At 39.5% G+C, this 25,151-nt stretch overlaps 1 protein-coding gene across 6 annotated transcripts in view; it reads left to right on the top strand.

Moving 5' to 3' along the window:
• Positions 1-25,151, top strand: part of TTC23 (tetratricopeptide repeat domain 23) — a 126,305-nt gene that overhangs the window by 41,564 nt on the left and 59,590 nt on the right. For all 6 annotated transcript variants that reach the window (XM_021098378.1, XM_021098398.1, XM_013993223.2 and 3 more), the window contains exon 6: positions 4,499-4,676. In XM_021098378.1, coding sequence (XP_020954037.1) covers positions 4,499-4,676 — 178 coding nt within the window. The remainder of the gene's footprint in view (positions 1-4,498; positions 4,677-25,151) is intronic.

Below are 25,151 nucleotides of genomic sequence, written 5' to 3'. Positions count from 1 at the left end.
AAAACAAACAAACAAATAAACAAACAAACAACAAAAGATTATATTTTTCATAGACCTAGGCTTTCCCTGGGGGACCTCCAGGCCCTAGAGTTCATCAGGAGACATGCCTATAGCTCTAGAAGCTTAGAGCGAGACAGGTGGCTCAGTGCCCAGGCTTGATTTTTGGCCGCCCCTTGGGAATGCCCACTGTGTGGAGAGTCGGGTGCACAGGACCCACAGCATCTTCTGCTCTTCTGACATCGCTCCCTAAAACAGTGGGTAGGATCATCCAGTGAGACACAATAGTGTGGAATCAGAGCACATATCTTTTTCTGACCTGCTTTAAATGAGTAATTAGGAATGAATACTGGCTTGCAGATTATATTAAGATTGAAATATTATTATTTTGTTTTATAATTATCATGACAGGTTTTTGTTTGTTTGTTTAAACAGAAATACCCAAGTTTACGGCTATCCCTGAGTCTCATATATAATTACTTTTGCTTCCAAATGTTCACAAACTTTTCAAAAACAACATTTATTTAGATAAAACTCACAGACCATACAGTTTACCCAATTAAAGTATATAATTTGATGGGTTTTAATATGAAACCACACAATCAATTTTACATTTCATTCCATTAGCAGTCTCTCCCCATTTTCAGGTTCCCCCAGGCAACTACTAATCTACTTTCTATCTGTTTCTATCTGTATGGATTTGCCTGCTAGGAGCTTTTCATGTAAATGGAACCATATAATGTGTGGTCTTTGGCCTCATTCTTTCTTTTTTTGTGTGGGGGGGGTTAGGGCCGCACCCATGGCATATGGAGGTTCCCAGGCTAGGGGTTGAATTGGAGCTGCAGCCCCTGGCCCACACCACAGCCACAGCAACGTGGGTTCCCCAACCCACTGAGCAAAGCATCCATGAGTGTTCATTTCCGCTGAGCCACAATGGGAAAACTTGAACATAAAGACTTCAGGCTGAGAGGGGAAGGAGTAAAAATTTTGATTACATAGAGGCATTTAATATTGATCTGTTTGGCTTGCTTTAGTTTGCAAAGTGCTTTCAGACATACTACTTGGCTCTCACAGTTTCCTCATCTGAACACTATTGGACATCAGTGTTCAAATGAGGAAACCAAGGTACAGAAACATTTTGTCCTTGCCCAAGATTGTGTCGCCTGGTAAGTAAGGATGCTCAAACTGTAGTTTGGGCTTTCTATTCCTGTTGCAGTACTTGTAACTGATTGCCCTGCCTCTCATTCTTTTCTATAAAATTTTCTGTGAGAGTCACGTATTTGAAGGATGACTTTTTCATACTTGAAAAGAGGCAGTGGTGTTTACTTGGAGTGATGTGCTCTGCTTCTGGTTAAGATGGTTAGATGGCTGCGTGTCGTCCCTCGTATCAACTATCTCTCACACACACACACAAAATACTTTTCTTTAGTGTTCTATTTCAGGAAAGGAAGAATTGTTGCTATATCAATTAACTTATGCCTTGTTGTTTACTTTTCTATTTTTTCTCATTTGTGAGCTTGATTGCTAAGCTTTGAATATTGTTTTATTTTAAAGTTGTTGCCCAAATGAAATCATCGTGGCATTTGCATTGACTTTATTACTCTTCTATGACTTTTACCAGCAGCCTTGGAGACAAAGAGCCTCTTCTTTATGTCCTTGGTACACTCTTCATCATTTATGAACATGAGAAAGGAAGTTGAATTTTTACATCTGCTCAAATATCTATGGCATTGTCTGTGTTCTCTAGACTAAATTAGGTAGGAAAAAAATCTAAAGTCATTTTGAAAGTATATAACTTCCTCTAGATTCTAGATGAGAGGTTGGTTTACCAACTTTTTTCTGTACAGACTCAAACAGTAAATACTTTAGGTTTTGTACCTCATATAGTGTATGTTGCAGCTATTCAACTCTGCCATTGCAGTGCAAAAGCCACCATAGAAAATATGTAAGCAAGTGAGCCTGGCTGTCAGTAAAACTTCATTTACAAAAACATACAATAAGTAGATTTGGCCCATAGGCTATGGTTTACTGACTCCTGTTTTCAGTTATTTAATCTTTGTCTACCAGGAATCTAATTCTTTGGCTAAGTGATTTGTTACCAACCATATGTTTAAAAACTTCTTTCTGTCATCATAGATACTAGTGGGTTTTCTCTTCAAATATAAAATATGATACTTACTTACAAAGCTCATTACTACCCACTACATTCTGGGCTCATTAAGAGTTATAAGGCAAGTCCAATACTACTAGGTCACCTATTAATCTCTTCCTTTCCAGTATTAGAGCTGCTGCAAGTTACAGCCTGGACCCTTCTTGGTCCAAGAACAAATCCTTGACCTCTTGTGTTTTTTGTTTTTTTCTTTTCTTTTTGGTATTTTTGTCTTTTCTAGGGCCACACTTGCAGCATATGGAGGTTCCCAGGCTAGGGGTCTAATCAGAGCTGTAGCCGTTGGCCTACGCCAGAGCCACAGAAACGCAGGATCCGAGCCGCATCTGTGACCTACACCACAGCTCATGGCAACACCAGATCCTTAACCCACTGAGTGAGGCCAGGGATCAAACCCGCAACTTCATGGTTACTAGTTGGGTTCATTAACCACTGAGCCACAACGGGAACTCCAACCTCTTGTGTTTTAAACCTCTTTAAGATTATATGGGGTATCCCAGTTCATAAGCTCTTCAGTGAGCATTTTATTTCTTTATGGCCACAGATCTGAAAAGTAGCTCTGCTTCTCTTAGTCAATTCCTTTGAAATGTATTGAAGAGCAAAAATAGTTGTGAAAAATATCCAATGATTATGTTTGATCTAAAACAAATAAGCTGCCAGTTATTTCTCCAGGAAAGTGGGAGGGGTTCCTTTAGGATCAGCAGAAAATTTCAATTTGGGATTTGCAACTGTGATAAGCCATGGGCAAGTCCCCACATGGCAATGGAAGGAGAATGCTTTTTATAGAGCGGAACGGATTTGGGAGAGCCACAGTGCACAGAGGCCATGGCTTTTCTTTGGCTGAGCTCTTCCTGATGGGCTCTGCTGTCCCAGCAGGGCTGGAGCGCTCCCCCTGCTGGTTTCCCCTCTCTATTTAATTGAAGTTTCTTTCATTAATTTTTTTGCAGTTGAGTTGAAAACAAGACCTTTTTTGTGTGGTCTCTTAGTCATTTTCTCACATCATGTCTCAGTTTTTTGGGTAATTTGTGTACCAGATGCCATTTTGTAGTAAAGATTCTGGGATAGAGAGATGCATAGGAAAGGTTGATATCTTTCATTATGGTTTTATACGTAAAATTTTTCCATGGAAAAAAGTTTCAAATAGCCGTCACAAGTATTTTGGAGAAGATTTTTTTTAAATGTCTCTTTGCTGAACAATATATATGTTTTTTTATATGAAAGAATCTTATCCTAGGAAGCTGTGAGAATATTTTCCCACTGCCACCTTTACTTATAATTTTTAAATTAACATTTTTTTGGATGTAAAAGTATATATTTTTATGGAAAAAATTGGGAAATGTATAAAGCATAAACAAGAAAATAAAATTACTGTCAATCAACTCCTTAGAGATAACTATTGCTAACATTTTAGTGACATTTAGATATCTCTTTATGCATATGTGTACATATACATTAGATACAAAATTTTCACATGCATAACATTGTGCACAGTATTTTTGTAATCTGCCTTTTTACTGAAGAGTATATAGTGGATATACTTCTGTGTTGATGAGTACATACCAACATTAACTTTAACTTTAATGGCATTCCACAGTGTAGATGTACTTACTGTAATCCATTTGGATTATCACCTATTGGTGTATTTTAAGTGCTTTATACTTTTCCACTGCTAGAAAGAATCCTTAGGTAAACATTCTTATGTGTATTATCTTCTTATCCTGCCAGAGTATTGCTTCAAGATAAACTACTTGAAGTGCAATTAGCAGAAATATATGTATACATACATATGTATAATTTTAATATAGAAAAGTTTGTGCCCAAATTATATTCTTCCCAGCAGTTAATCAGAGTGCTTCACACCCTCACCAAACTGGGAAATTTCTATAATTTCTCAACAGATCAGTTATCATCCTTTTGGCATCTTTTATTATTATGATTATTTTAATATTTTATACTTTTTAAACCAACACCTACACAGCACTCATTCTGTTTCAGAGACTATTCTAGGTGTTTTTTACATGAATATTAACTAATTTAATCTTATAATAACCCAATGAAGTAGGCGCTGTTATTATTCTTATCTTATAGATGCGAAACTGTCAAGTGCCTTGAAAGTCATGCATCTTGTAAGTGGTGGAGCCAGGATTTGAGCCTTACTGATTATCCCAGAGTCTATCCTCTTGACCACTGTGCCCTGCTGCTCTTTGGAGGAAAGAAATGCTTAGCTCACTAGGAAATTACTGTGGGCAACAGAAGGCAAAGAGCTAAATCCATCTATTATTGTCATTATTTTCTACTTCAATTATTTTAAAAATAATGTCTTTGATTTTTTAGGGTATACCAAGGTCAGAAAAAATCAAAAGAAGCTCTGCCCCACTACCAAGAGGCATTAGAATATATTAAGATCAGTAAAGGTGAAAAGAGTCTTGAGTGTGTACCAATATTGAGGGAACTGGCAGGTGTAGAACAAGCCCTGGGATTTCACGAAGCGTCCATCAACCACTTTTTACAGGTAAGCTGCATGCAACATACTAGCCACCAAAGCTATTCTGATCCACTGATTTTCACAGATACAAGTGGACTGGCAGCTCTAGGAATGCCTGGCTTTGCTGTATGCTCTATGTGAGTACAACACTTGGCTTGGAGTGGAGGTTCCATAAACATCTGTGTATAGAACCAAGTGGGTGAGTGTGGGATATTGGTCCTCTGTTACCAGCGCATGTTCCACAAACAGCCCAAGATTTCCTGAAGGTGGCTTTTCTCATAGTAGGTGCATAATTTATATCTTGTTTTCCAGAGTTTCTTTATTCTTTATGCAGAGTTTATGTTATCAAACCAATCACGGTTCCTTTCTACTGCATTCCACAGTCTTTACCCAAAGTCATTTAGAGTTGTCATCTGTTAGCTGCTGATCTACTTTATCATTAAAAGATTCCTCTGTGAGTGTATCAGTTAGGGTTCTTCAGAGAAACAGAACCAATAAGATATATACATAGAAAGTGAGAGATTAAAGGATTGGCTCTAATAATTATAGGAGCTGACATGTCTGAAATCCATAGGGTGGGCAGGCCATCTGGAAATGAGAGCAGGATCTCTTTGTTACAGTCTTAAAGCAGAATTCCTTCTTCACCAGAAACCTCGGCCTTTTGCTTTTCAGACGTTCCAGTCGATCGGATGAGGCTGACTCATTCTTTGCAATCTCCTTTGCTCAAAGTCTAAGTGTTAATCACATCTACAAAACACAATCATAGCAACGTTTAGGCTAGTGCTTGACCTAGCAACTGGGCACAATAGCTTAGCTAAATTGACACATAAAATTAATCATCACAGTCAGTTTGATGTTTTTGTAGAGTATCATCTGCTGAAAGCATGTTTTAAAATGTTATCTGAGAATTTTTCCCTATTAAAGTTGTAAAATATAGACTAACTCACTCCTCCTTTCAAATGAGATGTAATGACATGGTACTGAGAGTTCTTTATTGTATTTTAAAATTTGTGTAACCACTTATACTCCCACATGGTTTATTAGAGTGTCCGATTTTCTCACTTCCTCTTGATTATCTCCCTTAAATATTATTACCACCCTGTGACATATTTTTTTTTACCAACTTGTAGACAAAGAAGTCAAGAATTAGAAAGGTTGAGTAATAGGCCCAGGAGTACACAGCCAATAAATGGCATAGCCCAGATTTGAAGCTAGTATTTTTTGAAAGATTATTCTGGCTGATATGTAGAGAGTAGATCAGGAGGATGTGCCAAGAGTGGAAGTGGAGTGAAGCAGTGAAGGCTGAAGGTGATGGTGGCTTACGCTAGGGTGATGTTAGTAAGGATGAAGAGAAGCAGATGGGTATTGACAGAGACTCAGGATTTATGAGATATGGAGATTGAATGGATGCAGGGAAAAGAGGGAAGGGGAAGAGTCTGAGATGACCCCTGGGTCTCTGGCCTGGACACCTGAGTGGAGGTTTGTGCTGTGGACAGCAGAGGGAGCAGGTGTGATTGCATGATAGAGAGATGGGGAGTGCAGGTTTTGATGGTGAGTCTGAGATGCCCATAAGGTGTCCAAGCAGACATGACAGCTAGGTAGGTAGTAGACAACCAGTGCCTGCTTCAGACAGTGCTGAGAGGTGGGGAAGATTGGCCCAGTCCTGGAGCAGAGTGCATGGAAAGGTCTGAAGGCAAGACAGAGTTTTAACACATTTGGGGACCTGTAAGAAGCTCCCTATGCCTGGGCAGTGGGAATGGGAAGGCTGCAGGTGGGTATCGTTCAGGTAGGGTATAGAATGTCATGGTAAGGAATTTGAGTTTTATCCTAAGGGCAGCTAAGGGTTTTCAAGGAGGGGGGTTGACATCATCAGGCTATGAATCTAGCAGGCTTGCACTGCTCTATGGAGAATGGGCTGGGTGGCAGAGAGATAAGGAGGGGGTGACCCAGGAGACAGCTGCAGCAGACCAGTGGAGGATGACAACAGCCACAACTCAAAGGGTGTCTTGAGAATGGAGAGACATGGACAAATTTGATAGAAATGCAGAGAGTGAAAGTGACAGGCCTGGGAATTGTGCAGATGTGGGGGAGTGAAGGAGATGGAGGAGTCCAGCTTTATTCCAGCTTTATTTACCCCAGTTTTCTCTGCATAGCTGAGCGAAGGAACACTGATGGGTTTGCAACTTTATCCTGGAAATTCTTATGAAAAACTTTGTTTTCTTTTCTTGAATTATTTGTTGGTGTAAACTTCCAGAAGTTAAACGGCTGGGAGGTAAATATGAATACTTCATAGTTCTTGATTTTTTTTTTTGACATCTTGCCAAAGGGTTGTTTTGATTTACTTGGCTACCAGAAGTGGATTTTTCTTTGCTCTTAACTGAGTCAGTTTCACACCAGCCTTGCCAACTTTCCTACATTATTTTACTCCCATTTTACAGAATAGAATCTCAAATTGATTTTAATTTAGAATTTTGTTCTTAGTCCATCTACCCTGAATGTTTCCTGACTAAATCCAGATCTGCCCTCAAAGTCTTGACACTAACTTTGCTGTACCAGTTCCTAAAGTTTAAAGAAAGACATCAAGGTGTTCCCATCATGGCTCAGCGGTAACAAACATGACTAGTATCCATGAGGATGTGGGTTTGATCCCTGGCCTTGCTCAGTGAGTTAAGGATCCAGTGTTGCTGTGAGCTGTTGTGTAAGTCGCAGACGAGGCTCAGATCCCGAGTTGCTGTGGCTGTAGCGTAGTCTGGCAGCTGCAGCTCCAATGTGATCCCTAGCCTGGGAACTTCCATGTGCTGCAGGTATGGCCCTAAAAAGCAAAATAAGTAAATAAATAAAAATAAAAATAAAGAAAGCTATCATGTGATAGATAATATCCTCAGAGTTCCCCTGAGGGCCATCACCTGTAACAAAATTTACTAGAATGAAAATGACTGCTAAGACCCAATAGTGTGCATTGCAAAGATTTGAATTTGGCCCAGAGAAACATTTCCCAAACTTTGTTCCATAGGATACTAGCATCTCATTAGAGTCCATGGGTGTTCCTAGAAAAGGTGTTTGTGACTAAATAAACTTGATAAATATTAAGTTAAAATTAAACAAATATTTTTAACATGTGGTTTTACAGTGTATTAAAAAATACCAGACACTAGTGTCCCCCAGGCCATAGTTTAGGAAGCACTGGTTTAGAGGAAACAATTCAAATGTCTGAAGGCAGGGATGGGATTCATATATAAGTGCAGCGTCACTCCTAGAAGACCTCAGCATTATGTGAATGGGAAATGGGTTAAATAGTGCCTCTTGTTTATGAGGCCCAGATTCATCATTTTAAAGTGTTTTGCCATCTTTGTTTTGCATATCCATCTCTGTGGATTTATATATACAAACATATGGGTATGCTCAGAGCAATAATTATATTTATACACACATTATAAATATGTGAATATGTTATATCCTTTTATCCCTGAATACTTAAGTGTGTGTTTCATAAGAACAAGGATATTCTCTTATGTAACCACAATACAGGTACCAAATTCAAGAATGTTAACATTGGTACAGGCCACATCCTATTTGTCAGTTGTCCCGGTATGGTCCTCCGTAGCAATATTTTCCCCCTCCAATACAAAATACAGTTCAGGATCAAGTACTGCACTTAGTTGTCATGACTCTGGTCTTCTGTAATCTAAACAGTTTCTCAGCCTGTCATTGTCTCTTATGACACAGGCCAGTTGTTTCACAGACTATGCCTCCGTTTGGGTTTATCTGACACTTCCTCCTGACTACATCCTGGGGACGCGTGCCCAGTTAGAATGCTACAAAAGGATACTGTATTTTCTTGGGGTATTGCATATGGAGGCACATGCTATGTCATCCGTCCTTCATTGGTAACATTAATTTTTTATCTCCCAGAGACAGTGATGTGTGTGCTTCCTCATTGTATAATAACTGTTTTTTTTTTTTTTTTTCTTTACAGCAATAAGCATTCTGTGAAGAGACATTTTTAAGACCATATAAATATCTTGGTCCTCACTAAAATGTTTCTCTAGGTTTAGCATCCATTTGATGAGACTTTCCCAAGCCAGTTTTTACCCTCATGGTTGCAAAGGAATGATTTTTCCATTCTGTCATTCCATCCACATTGATCAGTTGGTATTCTACTATTGGAATGCCCCTCCCTCTTCCCACCAAATTACTTATTTGTTGTGTGTATTTTTGCTTTTTTGACTTAGCAATAATCCCGAAAATCACTTTGTGCAATTCATAGCAATCTTCTTTATTTATTTGTGCAGATGGATAATACTCCATTTTATGCACATACTGTAGTTTTTTCAAATAGTTTGTCTTGGCATTTAGATAGGTTCCAATATTTTGCAAAAAAAAAAAAAAGTTGTAATGAATAAACTTAGCAAATGTATTTTTGTACTGTTGGAGTTTTATCTTCAGAGTAAATTCCCAGAATTGGGACAGCTAGGTAGAAGGGAGCATGTGTTGGCAGTTTTGTAGGATGCTGCCAATTGCTTTTCACTGGACTTCTACCATTTGCCTTCCCACCAGCAATGTGTAAGAGTGTCTGTTGACAATACAGAAGTGTGTATTGTCAAGCTTTCAAATTCGTTCCCATCTGATAGGTGAGAAGTGACATCTCAGTATAGTTTTAATCTGCATTTCTCTTATTTAAAATGGAATTGAATAGCTTTTCATATGTTTAAGGGAGGTCTTCAATATGTTTTTTGTTAACTTCCTTTTTTGTGAAATATTCATATTATTTGGCCACTATGTAATAGAATTTTTATCTCATTTCCCTCAAAAGTTAAAAGCTCTTTACAAATTATGCATATAATTGCCATATTAGCTGTAATATATGTTGTAAATATTTTCACCCAATTTGTCATTTGTGTTTTAACATTGTGCATTTTCATTGAAATCATTTACATACTATAAAACTACCTTTTTATTTATTTATTTTGTCTTTTTAGGCCCATGCCCATGGCATATGGAAGTTCCCAGGCTAGGGGTAGAATCAGAGCTGTTGCTGCCGGCATACATCACAGCCACAGAAACACCAGATCTGAGCCATGTCTGCAACCTACACCACATCTCATGACAATGCTGGATCCTTAACCCACTGAGTGAGGCAAGGGATAGAACCCATACCCTCATGGACACTAGTCAGATTTGCTACCACTGAGCCATGACAGGAACTCCTAAAACCTACCTTTTTAAAATGTGCAATTTAGTGGTTTTATTATATTCACGAAGTTGTGCAAACATTGCTACTATCTAATTCCAGAAATTTTTCATCAACTCTGAAGAAACTTATACTATTAAGAATCATTGTCATTCCCTTCTCTTCCCACCCCTGGCAACCACCAGTCTACTCTCCGTCTCTATGGATGTCCTATTATGGATATTTCGTATAAATGGGATCATACAGCATGTGGCCTTTTGTGTTTGACTTCTTTTATTTAGCACAATGTTTTCAAGATTCATTCATATTTAGCCTGTATCAGCAGTTCATTTCCTCTTTATGACTGAATAGTATTCCATTGTACAAATACACCACATTTGTTTATTTTCATCAGTTGATCAATATTTGAGTTTTTTCTGCTTTATGGTTATTACGATGATGTTGCTATTAACATTCATATATAAGTTTTTATATGGCTAGTCAGTTCTCTTGGGTATAAGGCTAGGAATGGAATTGTTGGCTGATATAGTAACTAAATATCTAAATTTTTGAGGAATTGTCAAGGTGTTTCCAAAGTAGCCCGAACATTTTACATTTCCACCAATACTGCATGAATGTTTCACTTTCTCCACATCCTTAGCAACACTTGGCTGTTGTGTCTCTTTTTATTAAAGCCATCCTGGAACATGTGAAATATCTCATTGCAACTTTGATTTGCATCCATCTAATGATGTCCAGAATCTTTTTAGATGTTTATTGGCCATTTGTTTATCTTCTTTGGAGGAATACCTATCCAAATCTTTTGCCCATTTTTTAATAGTTATTTTTTTATTGTTGACATATGAGTTATTTATACATTCTGGGTACTAGATACTAGACCCACATGATATTTATAAAAAGTTTCTCCCATTATGTGAGTTGTCTTCTTACTGTCTTAATAGTGTCCTTTGAAGAACAAAAGTTTTAATTTTTTTTTAATTTTTTTTATCATGGTATAGTTGATTTACACTGAGTTAATTTCTGCTGTACAGCATAGTAACCCAGTCATACATATATATACTTTCTTTTTTTCATCTTATCTTCCATTATGGTCTATCCCAAGAGACTGGATATAGTTCCCTGTGCTATACAGTAGGACCTAAAAGTTTTTAATTTTGATGAAGTTTAGTTTTTTTGTCGTAGTTGCTTGTGCTTTTGGCATCTAAGAAACCCATTGCATAATCCAAGTTCATGAAGGTTCACAATTATGTTTCCTTCTATAAATTTTATAGTGTTAGCTCATATATTTAGGTCTTTGACTCATTTCGAGTTAATTTTTTTTTTTTTGTCTTTTTGCCTTTTCTAGGGCCCCTCCCGCAGCATTTGGAGGTTCCCAGGCTAGGGGTCTAATCAAAGCTATAGCTGCCAGCCTACACCACAGCCACAGCAACGTGGAATCCGAGCCACGGCTGCGACCTACACCACAGCTCACGGCAACGATTGATCCTCAACCCACTGAGCAAGGCCAGGGATTGAACCCGCAACCTCATGATTCCTAGTCGGATTTGCTAATCACTAAGCCATGATGGGAACTCCCTCAAGTTAATTTTTTATATAATGTGAGGTAGGGGTCTAACTTTTGTATGTGGATATTCAGTTGTCCCGGCATCATTTACTAAAAGGACTATCCTTTTCACTATTGAATAATCTTGGCATCCATGTCAAAATCAAGTGACCATAAATATAAGGATTTATTTCTGATCTCTCAATTCTATTCCATTTATCTATGTCTAGCCTCATGCCTATGTCACAGTCTCAATTATTATTATTTGGTAGTAAGTTTATGGATTTTATGAATAATGCTGCTATGAAGATTTATGTAACAATTTTGTACTAAGTTTTGAAACCTTTAAGTGTGACATCTCCAACTCTGTTATTCTTTTTCAAGATTGGCTATTCTGGGAGTTTCTACTATGGCACAGTGGGTTAAGGATCTGGCTTTGTCTCTGCAGTTGGCTTGGGTCACTGCTGAAGCGCAGATTTAATCCTTGGCCTGGCACAGTGGGTTAAGGATCCAGCACTGCTGCAGCCACAGCATAGGTCATAGCTGTAGCTCAGAATTTGATCCCTGGCCCAGGAACTTCCATGTGCTGCAAGTGTGGCTAAAAGAGGAGAAAAAAAAGAAGAAGATTATTTGGCTATTCCGAGTCCCTTGCATTTTTGTATGAATTTTAGGATAAGCTTATCAACATCTGGGAAGGAAAAAAGGAATAGCTGGGATTTTCATAAGGATTATGTTGAATCTGTATTTAAGTTGTGAGGTATTAACAACTTAACAATATTAAGCCTCTTAATCCATAAACATGAGATATCTTTATTAACCTAGGTCATCCTTAATTTCTTTCAGCCATGTTTTGTAGTATAAGTTTTGCACTTCTTTTGATACATTTATTCCCAACTATTTTGTGGTTTTTTTAATGCTATTACAAATGGAAGTTTTTTCCTTAATTTCCTTTTCTTATTCTTCATTGCCTGCACATAGAAAAACAGATGCTATTTTTGCATGTTCACTTTGTATCCTACAACCTTGCTGAACTTGTTTGTTAGTTTTCATTTATGTGTGTATGTTTATTTATATATATATATATATTTTTTTTTTGCTATGCAGAAATTTTCTTAGTGCTTTGAAATTTTCAATTTTTTTCTTTTACTGCATTTAGATTTTGAGTCTTAAGAAGTATTTCTCTGTATCCAGGTTATGGAGGAATTCACTCATTTCTACAATACTTGTAAAGTTTGATAGGTGGCTTTTATAGTTGTTGATTCTTTTTTTTCTTGGCTGCACCAAGCAAGTTCCTGGGTCAGGGATCAAACCTGTGCCACAGCAATGATCCAGGGCACTGCAGTGACAACGCTAAATACCTAACCTACTATGCCACAGGGAACTCCTATTGTTGTTTATTCCTGAAGTTAATAAATATTAGTTAGTGTTCAAGTAAATACTTGCCTGTAATTATTAAAAAGAGAGCTTTGTGAAGTCAAAATAACATTGGATTTGAAATCAGAAAATCTGGGTTAGAGTCCACACTCTTCTGTTTATCAGTAGTTTGGTACTACAAGTCACTTAACCTGTGAAAGAAAGAAAAAGGAAGAAAGAAAGAAAGAGAGAGAGAGAGAGAGAGAGAGAGAAAGAAAGAAAGAAAGAAAGAAAGAAAGAAAGAAAGAAAGAAAGAAAGAAAGAAAGAAGAAAGAAAAAGAAAGAAAGAAAGAAAAAGAAAGGGGGAGAGAGAGAGGGAGGGAGGAAGGAAGGAAGAAAGGAAAAAAAAGAAAAGAAAAGAAAAGAAAGAAAACCTACAAAATACCCTATCCACTTCACAGAATGGCTCAAAGAGTCAAAATGGAAAGTGCTTTGTGAGCATTTGGCATGTTTCCAGTATAAGCTACTTTTATCTTTTATTAAACATTTATCAAGGCTCCCCTTTTCTTTAACATTCTTACCTAAAATACAGAGAGGTACAGTGTAGCAAGGGAGCCCATGCCTAAAAGCCATTTATTAATTGCACACAAAGAAAAGGTGTTTTGTTATTCCCCCTCTTGTTTTTTCACTCTTCATTCCTTTTGAGTGAGAGAAACACCCAGGGAGAAAAGATCTTTTATTTTCTGTAGACCAAAGAAAAGTTTCAAAGTATTTTAGGAACTAACCCATTAAATGGAGAAAAATAAAGCAAGCCCCACAGAGCCACCACCCAGAGAAGGCAACAGTCCCAGGGATTGATGAAAGAGCTGTCATCGACCCCATGAGTCCTTTGCAGCAGGGTCCTGTGGGAAAACTATGCAAACATGATTGTTCCTGAAACTCCTCATGGCAGACTTTTGGCACTAGAACCTTATTTTCCTCTCCAAAAGAAAAATCGCAGGATTTCATTTATGTGCTCAAGAGTATGCATGTGGGTGTGTGTTTTCAAGGGGTATAAATTAACACCACATTAGCTTGCATTGCTTTCTCACATCTCTGACACTTGAATTGTGTATCTCTCTTTTCAGTTTTTAGGGCAGCTCTGTCACTCAGTAGTTCCCCAATTTAAATAAGTTTGATTTGCAGAGTGTAATGAAATAATATATCAGTTACTCTACCAAAAACTTTGAGATCAGAAAATCTGCGTTCAGGTTCCTGTTCTGGGTGACTCTTGGGCCTCATAGGTGCTCACACATGGCCCCTGACAGGTGCAGACTACTCAGCAGATGGCAGCACTTCCTACTGGCTCTTTTAATTTAAGCTGTGAATTTGTTAAAAGTGCAATTATTTATTATAAATAATCAGACAAGTGCTATTTTTGATTTTCAAAATCTCTGATACTACTCTATTTTGTTTGAAATTAGAAAAGATGCAGAATGCAATTAAGATTGTCTACATTATAAACCTTTTCTAAGAATGATATAAATCTAGGTGCTATATAAATAAAAAATAATAATAAATTTTTAAAAATAAATCTAGGTGCTATACTGCTTCTTTTAAACTAACAACTATTTTTAATGAAAATGATAATACTTTTTATAAAAACAGTCAATCCACACCAAAAAAATACAGAGAAACAGGCTACAAGTCATCCCAGCAACCCCCTCCCAGAAGCACCCAGTGTCGACACTTGCTGAGTGTTTATCCTCTGCATATGTGCAGATGGGTAGAGACTGAGAAACAGAGGGAGGAGGAGACAAAGAGAAGGAAAGACTGATAAACTTGACAGCATAAAAATGAAAAACTTCTCTGTGACAGCACATCATAAAGTCAAGAAATAGGAGTTCCCGTCGTGGCGCAGTGGTTAACGAATCCGACTAGGAACCATGAGGTTGCGGGTTCGGTCCCTGCCCTTGCTCAGTGGGTTAACGATCCGGCGTTGCCATGAGCTGTGGTGTAGGTCACAGACGTGGCTCGGATCCCGCGTTGCTGTGGCTCTGGTGTAGGCCAGTGGCTACAGCTCCGATTTGACCCCTAGCCTGGGACCCTCCATATGCCGCGGGAGCAAAGAAATAGCAAAAAGACAAAAAAAATAAATAAATAAAAAATTTAAAAAAATAAAGTCAAGAAATAAATGTCAAAGAGGGGAAAATATAGAAAGAATTCTTACAAAAACTAGATGAAAACAACCGTTCAGTAGAAATATGGACAAAAAACAGGAACAGTTTACAGAAGAGGGAATACAAATGGCCAATAACCATCCACAAATAATCCTCAGCCTCAGTTGTTTTTAAAGAAATGCAGTTTAACCAGGAAAGTGCCAAAAAGTTGGTGGCAGTCTGTGATGGCAAGGGTCCAGGGAAGGAGGCATTCTCACGCACCCCAGGAAGAGTGGACATCAGCACTCCTCTGGGAATAAGCAACTGACATTTCCTCTCCGGTTTGATAACACACCCTTTGACCCAAGCAGTCTCACTTCTAGAAACTTACCTAACAGAGAGACATGCCCAAGTGTGCAGAGAAACAGTGTTGTTGGCAATAGCAGAAAATTAGAAGTACTTTTAAAATCCATTAGTAGGGGACGGGTTATGAAGCTGTGCTCTGTCCATGTGATGGATTATTCTAGCACCACTAAAGAGAATGAGATGGATATGTGTGAACTGACTGAAACACGTCCAGAGTGTATTACTAATTTTAAAAAGCCAGATGTAGACCAGACTGTTCTTTCAGTCAGAGCCTAATTAAACACTTCAGTCGGGCACAGTGGTAGGCCTAGGACTCTGATGGAGCGTTCAGTTGTCAGAGGTCCTGCCCTCAAGGAGCAGCCTGCTGATGAGATAGACCTTAATGAAGAATCACACAGATGAATGTAAACCTACCAATGTGAAGTGCGTGTCAGGAAGAGAGGTGCAGGGTGCTGTGAGAGCTCCCAGTGGACCTGATGTGGGATCTGATAATGAGACACCCCAGAGGTTGAGGAGAGGGGAGCAACTGCAGTGGGAGCCCAGAGTGGGTGGCAGGAGATGAAAGCAATGTTGAAAGGGGGCAGGGTTATGACCTCCTGTGTGTGTGTGTGTGTGTGTGTGTGTGCGCGCGCACATGTCAGTATTTCTAAGAAGATGCACAGGAAACTTGATGGAGGGTAGCTATAAGAAATCAGACTGGAAATGGAAAGAAGGGAGGATGAGGCTTATAGATACAAAGGAAGGAGCATTAAATTTCTTAATTGTTTATTCTTTTTTTTTATTACTCAAATGAATTTATCACATCTATAGTTGTATAATGATCATAACAGTCTAATTACACAGGATTTCCATCCCATAGCCCAGGCACATCCCCCCACCCCCCAAACTGTCTCCTCCAGAGACCTTAAGTTTTTCAATGTCTGTGAGTCAGCATCTGTTCTGCAAAGAAGTTCTGTCTGTCCTTTTCTCAGATTCCACATCAGTGAAAGCATTTGATGTTGGTGTCTCATTGTATGGCTGACTTCACTTAGCATGATAGTTTCTAGGTCCATCCATGTTGCAAAAAATGCTGGTATTTCGTTCTTTTTAATGGCTGAGTAATATTCCATTGTGTATATGTACCACATCTTCTGGATCCACTCCTCTGTCGATGGGGATTTAGGATGTTTCCATGTCTTGGCTATTGTAAATAGTGCTGCAATGAACATTGGAGTACATGTGTCTTTGCAAGTCATGGTTTTCTCTGAATAGATGCCCAGGAGTGGGATTGCTGGATCAAATGGTAGTTCTATTTTTAGTTTTCTGAGGGATCTCCATACTGCTTTCCACAGTGGTTGCACCAATTTACAATCCCACCAACAGTGTACTAGGGTTCCTTTTTCTCCACACCGTCTCCAGCACTTATTGTTTATAGACTTTTCGATGATGGCCATTCTGGCTGGTGTAAGGTGGTACCTCATAGTGGTTTTGATTTGCATTTCTCTAATAATGAGTGATGTTGAACATCTTTTCATGTGTTTTTTGGCCATCTGTATGTCTTCTTTGGAGAATTGTCTGTTTAGATCTTCTGCCCATTTTTGGATGGGGTTGTTTGTTTTTTTGGTATGGAGCTGCAGACGTTGTTTATAAATTTTGGAGATTAATCCCTTGTCAGTCGATTCACTTGCAAAGATTTTCACCCATTCTGTGGGTTGTCTTTTTGTGTTGTTTAGGGTTTCCTTTGCTGTGCAGAAACTTTGAAGTTTGATTAGGTCCCATTTATTTATTTTTGTTTTTACTGACATCACTCTATGAGGTGGATCTGAGAAGATGTTGCTGTCATTTATGTCAGAGAGTCTTTGGCCTATGTTTTCTTCTAGGAGTTTGATAGTGTCTGGTCTTATATCTAGGTCTTTAATCCATTTTGAGTTTATTTCTGTGTATGGTGTTAGGGAGTGTTCTCATTTCAGTCTTCTCCATGTGGCTGTCCAGTTTTCCCAGCACAACTTATTGAACAAGCTGTCCTTTCTCCATTGCATATTCTTGCCTCCTTTGTCATAGATGAGTTGGCTGTAGGTGCATGGGTTTAATTCTGGGCTTTCTATCCTGTTCCACTGATCTGTATTTCTGTCTTTGTGCCAGTACCATATGGGTTTCATTGACTGTTGCTTTGTAGTATAGTCTGAAGTCCAGGAGCCTGATTCCTCCAGCTCCATTTTTCTTTTTCAGGATGTCTTTGGCTATTCTGGGTATTTTGTACTTCCAAACAAACTTTAAAATATTTTGTTCAAGTTCTGTGAAAAATGTCCTTGGTAATTTGATAGGGATTGCATTGAATCTGTAGATTGCCTTAGGTAGTATAGTCATTTTGATAATATTAAAACTCTTCCAATCCACGAGCATGGTATATCTTTCCATCTATTTGTGTCATCTTTGATTTCTTTCATCAGTGGCCTGTAGTTTTCAGAGTACAGGTCTTTTGTTTCTTTAGGTAGGTTTACTCCTAGGTATTTTATTCTTTTGGATGCGATGATAAACGGGATTGCTCCCCTAATTTCCTTTTCTGCTTTTTCATTGTTAGTATATAGAAACACTATTGATTTCTGTGTATTGATTTTGTATCCTGCAACTTTGCCAAATTCATGGATAAGCTCTAACAGTTTTCTGGTAGAGTCTTTAGGATTCTCTAGGTATAGTATCATGTCCTCTGCAAATAGGGATAGTTTTACTTCTTCCTTTCCAATTTGGATTCCTTTTATTTCTTTTACTTCTCTGATTGCTGTGGCTAGGACTTCCAGAACTATGTTGAAGAGTAGTGGCGAGATCAGACATCCTTGTCTTTTTCTTTATCTCAGTGGGAATTCTTTCAGCTTTTCACCATTGAGAATGATGTTCTCTACGGGTTTGTCGTATATGGCCTTTATCATGTTGAGGTAGGTTCCCGTTATGCCCACTTTCTGAAGGGTTTTTATCAGAAATGGGTGTTGGATTTTGTCAAAGGCTTTTTCCGCGTCTATTGAGAGGATCATATGGTTTTGATTCTTCAGTTTGTTAATGTGGTGTATCACACTGATGGATTTGCGGATATTGAAGAACCCTTGCATCCCTGGGATAAATCCCACTTGATCATGATGTACAATCCTTTTAATGTATTGTTGGATGCGGTTTGCTAGTATTTTGTTGAGGATTTTTGCATCGATGTTCATCAGTGATATTGGCCTGTAGTTTTCTTTTTTTGTGGAGTCTTTGTCTGGTTTTGGTATGAGGGTGATGGTGGCCTCATAGAATGAGTTTGGGAATATCCCTTCCTCTGCAATTTTTTGAAATAGTTTCAGAAGGAGAGGTGTTAGCTCTTCTCTAAATGTTTGATAGAATTCGCCTGTGAAGCCATCTGGTCCTGGACTTTTGTTTGTTGGAAGTTTTTTTTGTTTTTTTTTTTTTGTTTTTTTTTTTTTTTGCTATTTCTTGGGCCACTTCCATGGCATATGGAGGTTCCCAGGCTAGGGGTCCAATAGGAGCTGTAGCCGCCAGCCTACACCAGAGCCACAGCAACGCGGGATCAGAGCCACGTCTGCAACCTACACCAGAGCCCATGGCAACGCCGGATCGTTAACCCACTGAGCAAGGGCAGGGACTGAACCCGCAACCTCATGGTTCCTAGTCGGATTCGTTAACCACTGCGCCACGATGGGAAATCCTGTTGGAAGTTTTTAAATCACAGTTTCAATTTCAGTTCTTGTGATGGGTCCATTCATCTTTTCTATTTCACCTTGGTTTAGTCTTGGAAGATTGTACTTTTCTAAGAATTTGTCCATTTCTTCTAGGTTTTCCATTTTATTGGCATATAGTTGCATATAGTAGTCTCTTATGATCCTTTGTATTTCTGTGGTGTCCGTTGTTACTTCTCCTTTTTCATTTCTAATTTTATTGATTTGAGTCCTCTCTCTTTTTTGCTTGATAAGTCTGGCTAGGGTTTATCAATTTTGTTGATCTTTTCAAAGAACCAGCTTTTTGTTTCATTGATCTTTTCTATGGTTTCCTTTGTTTCTATTTCATTGATTTCTGCTCTGATCTTTATGATTTCTTTCCTTCTACTAACTTTAGGTCTTGTCTGTTCTTCTCTCTCAAGCTGCTTTAGATGTAAAGTTAGGTTGTTTATTTGGGCTTTTTCTTGTTTCCTGAGGTGGGCTTGTATTGCTATAAACTTTCCTCTTAGAATGGCTTTTGCTCCATCCCATAGGTTTTGGAGTGTCGTATCTTCATTGTCATTTGCTGCTAGGTATTTTTTAATTTCCTCTTTGATTTCTTCAGTGATCCATTGGTTGTTTAGTAGCATGTTGTTGAGTCTCCACATGGTTGTGTTTTTTGCAGTTTTTTTCTTGTTGTTGATTTCCAGTCATATAGCATTGTGGTCGGAAAAGATGCTTGATATGATTTCAATTTTCTTAAAGTTACTGAGGTTGGATTTGTAGCCCAGGATGTGGTCAGTCGTAGAGAATGTTCCATGTGCACTTTAGAAGAATGTGTATTCTGTTGCTTTTGGATGAAATGTCCTATAAACATCTACTAAGTCCATCTGGTTTAATGCTTCATTCAGGGCCTGTGTTTCCTTATTGATTTTCTGTCTGGATGATTTCTTCATTGCTGTAAGTGGGGTGTTAAAGTCCCCCACTATGATTGTGTTATTGTCGATTTCTCCTTTTAAGGTTGTTAGCAGTAGCCTTATATATTGTGGTGAACCTGTGTTGGGTGTGGAGATATTTAAAATTGTTATATCATCTTCTTGGATTGATCCTTTGATCATTACATAATGTCCTTCTTTGTCCCTGAAAATATTCTTCATTTTAAAGTCTATTTTGTCTGATATGAGTATTGCTACTCCAGCTTTCTTTGATCCCCGTTTGCATGAAATATTTTCTTCCATCCTCTCACTTTCAATTTGTATGTGTCCCTAGAAGTGAAGTGAGTCTCTTGAAGACAGCATATATATGGGTCTTGTTTTTGTATCCATTCAGCCAGTCTATGTCTTTTGGTTGGGGTGTTTAGTCCATTCACATTTAAGATAATTATTGATATGTATGTTCTTATTGCCATTTTATTAATTACTTTGGATTTGTTTTTGCTGTTCTTTTTCCTTTCCTTCTTCTCTTGTTTTTTTCTGCCTATAGAAGTTCCTTTAGTATTTGTTGTAAGGCTGGTTTAGTGTTGCTGAATTCTCTCAGCTTTTGCTTATCTGTGAAGGTTTTGATTTCTCCTTCAAATCAGAACGAGAGCCTTGCTGGGTAGAGTAATCTTGGTTGGAGGTTTTTTCCTTTCATCACGTTGAGTATATCATGCCACTCCCTTCTGGCCTGCAGAGTTTCTGTTGAAAAATCTGCTGGTAGCCTTATCGGGGTTCCCTTGTATGTTATTTGTTTCTTTTCCCTAGCTGCTTTCAAGATTTTCTCTTGGTCTTTAATTTTGGTCAGTTTGATTAGTATGTGTCTCGGGGTGTTCCTCCTTGGGTTTATTTTGTATGGTACTCATTGTGCTTCCTGGATTTGAGTGAGTGATTCCTTCCCCATGTTAGGGAAGTTTTTGGCTATTATTTCTTGGAATATTTTTCCTGTCCCCTTCTCTCTCTCTTCTTCTGGCACCCGTATAATATGGATGTTGGTGCATTTCACGTCGTCCCAGCGTTCTCTGAGACTCTCTTCATTTGTTTTCAATTTCTTTTCTCTTTTCTGTTCTGCATCCGTAATTTCCACTAATCTGTCCTCCACCTCACTTATTCGTTCTTCTGCCTCCTGTATTCTGCTGTTGGCTGCTTCTAGTGAATTTTTTATTTCAGTTATTGTATTTTGCATCTCTTCTTGTTTAAGTTTAGTATCTTGTATCTCTTTGGTCAGTGTTTCCTGTAAGTTATCCATCTTTGCCTCCAGTTGATTTCCAATGTCTTGCATCATCTTCAGCATCAACAGTCTAAAGTCTTTTTCCTGGAGGCTGAGAATCTCCTCCTTGCTTAGCTGTTTTTCTGGGGTTTTTCCTTTCTCCCTCATCTGAGTTATAGTTCTCTGTCTTTTCATTTTGATAGGTTTTTGGTGTGGTGACCTTCTTACAGATAATAGAGTTGTAGCCTCTCTTACTTCTGATGTCTGCCCCCCTGTGGCTGAAGTCAGTATGGGGGCTTGGTGTAGGCTTCCTGCTGGGAGGGGCTGATGCCTGCCCCCTGGTAGGAGGGGCCAATTCTACTCCCTCTGGTGGGTGGGGCTTAGTCTCTGGATGGGATTAGAGGCAGCTGTGTGCCTGAGGGGTCTTTAGGTAGCCTGTTTACTGAGGGGTGGGGCTGTGATCCCACCTGGGTTGTTGTTTGCCCTGGGGCTTCTCAGCAGCTGGCTGACGGGTGGGGCCAGATTTTCCCAAAATGGCCACTTCCAGAGAAAGGCACTGCTACTGAATATTCCCGAGAGCTTTGCTTTCAATGTCCTTCCCTCACAACAAGCCACATTCCCCCCTGTTTTCCCAGGATGTCCTCCAAGAACTGCGGTCAGGTTTGCCCCAGATTCCCTTGGAGACTTTGCTTTGCCCTGGGACTCAGTGCACATGAAAGTCTGTGTGTGCCTTTTAAGAATGGGGTCTCCGTTTCCCCCAGTCCTGTGGAGCTCTTGTGCACAAGCCCCACTGGCCTTCAATGCCAGATGCTCCAGAGCTCTTTCTCCCTGTGCCAGAACCCCACACATGAGAGTTTGATGTGTGGCTCAGAAGTCTCACTCCTGTAGGTGAGTATCTGAGAACCAGTTCGTTTCCAGTCTGTGAGCTTCCCACCCAGGAGGTATGGGGTTGTTTATATGGTGAAATCACCCCTCCTACCTCTTGATGTGGCCTCCTCTTTTTCTTCTGGAGTAGGGTATCTTTTTTAAGGTTTCCAGTCCATTTTGGTGAAGTGTGCTCAGTCTTTAGTTGTGAATTTTGTTGTTTTTAGGAGAGAAGTTGAGCTCCAGTCCTTCTATTCTGCTATCTTCCCCTCTGCACTGACAGCCATTTTTTTAACTTGAAATATGGCAATCCACCTCAGAGGAGCTAACACCTGGAAGCTGTCATGACTCAGAACCTTTAGGGTCCAAGGGGTCAGTTTGGAGAGCCTGTTCACATTCCCTGTAGATGGACCTTTCTTTAAAAGAGAACCCAGGAGTTCTCTTGCAGCACAGCAGGTTAAGGATCCAGTGTAGTTGCTGTTGTGGCATAGGTTCTTAATTGTTTATTCTTTTCTACTACTTAGGTTTTTTTTTTTTTTTTAATTGTATGCAGGTACTACTTTTAAAATCTAAAAATCTAGTTAAGTTTCAAGAGAACACACACAACCAAAATACAAAAGTATAAGGCCTCAGCATGTCTATTTTGGTGCTCTTACAAAGAGTACGGCCTTTTCTCCCCAGCCCTTTGGAGGAGCTAAAATTGACAACTGGAAAGCTGCCACTGAGACTTTCCCTGACTATTCAAAGAAACTGGCCTAGTCAGGGGCCCTCAGAGCTCAGTTTTTGAATGCCCTCTGCACCCAGTTTCTTCCCTTCCATCTCCTTCCCCTGGGGATTCCCAGCTCCATCTTTTTCTCAGCCGAGGCCCTCCAGCTGCCCCCAGTTTCTTGGCAGAGACTGTAGAGGAAAGGAAGTGGCCACCTTGGGCTGCAGTGTGTCCCTGTCTTGCACAAGGATGTCAGCTCAAAGCTGAACAGGGGAATAGCCGGCTCTGGCAGAGCTGAGAGAAAGCTCTGCAGCTTCACAGCTGGTCAGTTCTAAAAGAATCATGGCAAGCTCACATCTCACAATGACAAGTAGACCTGAGCTTCTATTGAATTAAGGCACAAGTTTAAATCAAAGCAGAAATGGAGACCCTTGGTAGAAGGCACTTTAACATCTGCTGTGTCCACCGTCCGCTGCCTGATGCCTCTATGGTGCCCCTCTACAGTTAGTTCTCAGAATTCCGTATGTTGGCAGCTTACCTTCCCTATGGCAAAGGTGAGCTATTCAGTTCTGGGCTGATTCTACTACTTAGCATGTATTTCTCTGACTCTTAAATAGTTCTTCATTACGTCGATTTGAAAACCACCTTTCTGTAACATCTGCCCTTTTGATAACCAGGTGTTAGGCGAGAAAAGCATGCTATTTGGGATCACAGACCTTAGTTTGAATCCCTGTTCTGCCATTGACCAACTATGTGACCTTCAGAGAGTGTTTCACCTCCTCGAGGCTTCATTTCTCCATCTGTAAAGTAAGCAATTAACATCACTCTCATCAGTCATTTTGAGATTAAGTAAGCTGGTATATATTGATGTTTATTCCCTCCTCCCCTTGGTCCTTCCCTATCCTGGTGGCCCTTTATAAAGAGATCTTGGCAATTATTGTTGTCTTCTCCAAGAGTGTTTTCATCTCCAGGGTAAATAGGCCCAGTGTAGGTCAACTGTACCTTCAGCTACTTAATGTACTTTTCACTTTGCTGTGGGAGAGGAGATTTCCCTCTGAGTTGGTGATTCCCCTAATCATTACCAAGTGGCAAAAAAAAATCTTTCCCTCCCTCCTTCCAAGAGCTTGGGTTCCACATTCAAAAACCACCCAATGTTTTAAGTTGAATGTTCATGTGGTGGGGTTCATAAATAGAAACATGCTTTTTACTAGTCATCAAGTTTTCTCTTCAAGAACTATTACGCATTTTACAAATCCACAGGGACAGGCCCAGTTAGATAAGAGACTGCCAGCTCTGGCTCTGGCTGTGTCTATTGACAGCTGGATTGGCGCTGAGGAGTCCGTGATTTCCCCCAGAAACACACAGGGGGACCAGAAGGCAACAGCTGCTCTGGACCTTGCCAGGGCTTGAGGTGGTTGGTCTTTTGAATGAGTTTTTTCAATTAAGGACCTTGCTCAATGTAAGATATTGAAGGTGTTTTTGTTTTTAACCCAGTACAACATGCTAGCAGCTGAAAAGATTTAGGGATATTAAACATTCCTCCTCAACCTCCAGATGACAGTTGATAAACCATAACCATAAGATATTAAAAAACATCAAAGGACGGGAGGAGAGATACAAGCCCTGGGGAGATTAATCAATAACGAGGCAGAGTGCAGTCAAGCTGCAGATCCCTAGAGAAACCCATATTCTGGGCCTCTGCATTAAAACCAGAGAGGCAAGCAGTACTCCTATAATTCTGAGAACTCTTAACAACCAGTCCTTAAATGCTCTCAGCTGTACCTAACAGGGGGGTTTGTATTATCTTAGCAAACAAAGTGTTGTTCCAGAATTGTGAACAGGGCAAGATTTGGAAAGATTGGGTAATCTAATCACTAGCTTTGTCAGCTTCCTTTGTACTCACTCCCTTAGGAGGCCTCCTGCACAGCGTGGTACCGTGGTACCGTGGTTACCAAATGCTGTCACTCTGAACACTCACTTCCAAGGAGAGTCTTTGGGAGCAGCTGGATGGGAGCCACTGGGTGGGCTTCCAGGCCCTCTCCACCTGCTTCAGTGAGAGCAGTTCCACTCTTACTTGCTTTCTATATTAGAGAACCATGAAAGATTCTGTTTGGAATAAAAGGGATTCTTTTGCTTTAAAAACAGAAACTTGAAAATCAGCTGTGCCACGTTGTTTGTATCCTTTTTTAAGTTGCTTTTCCACTCAATGATAATTTTTTTTTCTTTCTTTGTTCAGTCTTTTTAGGGCCTCAGGTGCAGCTTATGGGAATTCCCAGGCTAGGGGTCAAATTGGAGCTGCAGCTGCCAGCCTATGCCACAGCCGCAGCAATGCCAGATCCAGGCCACATCTGTGACCTACACCACAGCTCATGGAGATGCTGGATCCTTAACCCACTGAGCAAGGCAAGGGATCAAACCTGCATCCTCACAGACACTATGTCAGGTTCTTAACCCACTGAGCCACAACAGGAACTCTTTGCTTTCCTTTCTTT

Source organism: Sus scrofa, chromosome 1 (assembly GCF_000003025.6).
Source record: "Sus scrofa isolate TJ Tabasco breed Duroc chromosome 1, Sscrofa11.1, whole genome shotgun sequence".
Taxonomy (NCBI): domain Eukaryota; kingdom Metazoa; phylum Chordata; class Mammalia; order Artiodactyla; family Suidae; genus Sus; species Sus scrofa.
The sequence above is the reverse complement of the archived record's forward strand: the minus strand, read 5'-3'. Positions and strand labels throughout refer to the sequence as shown.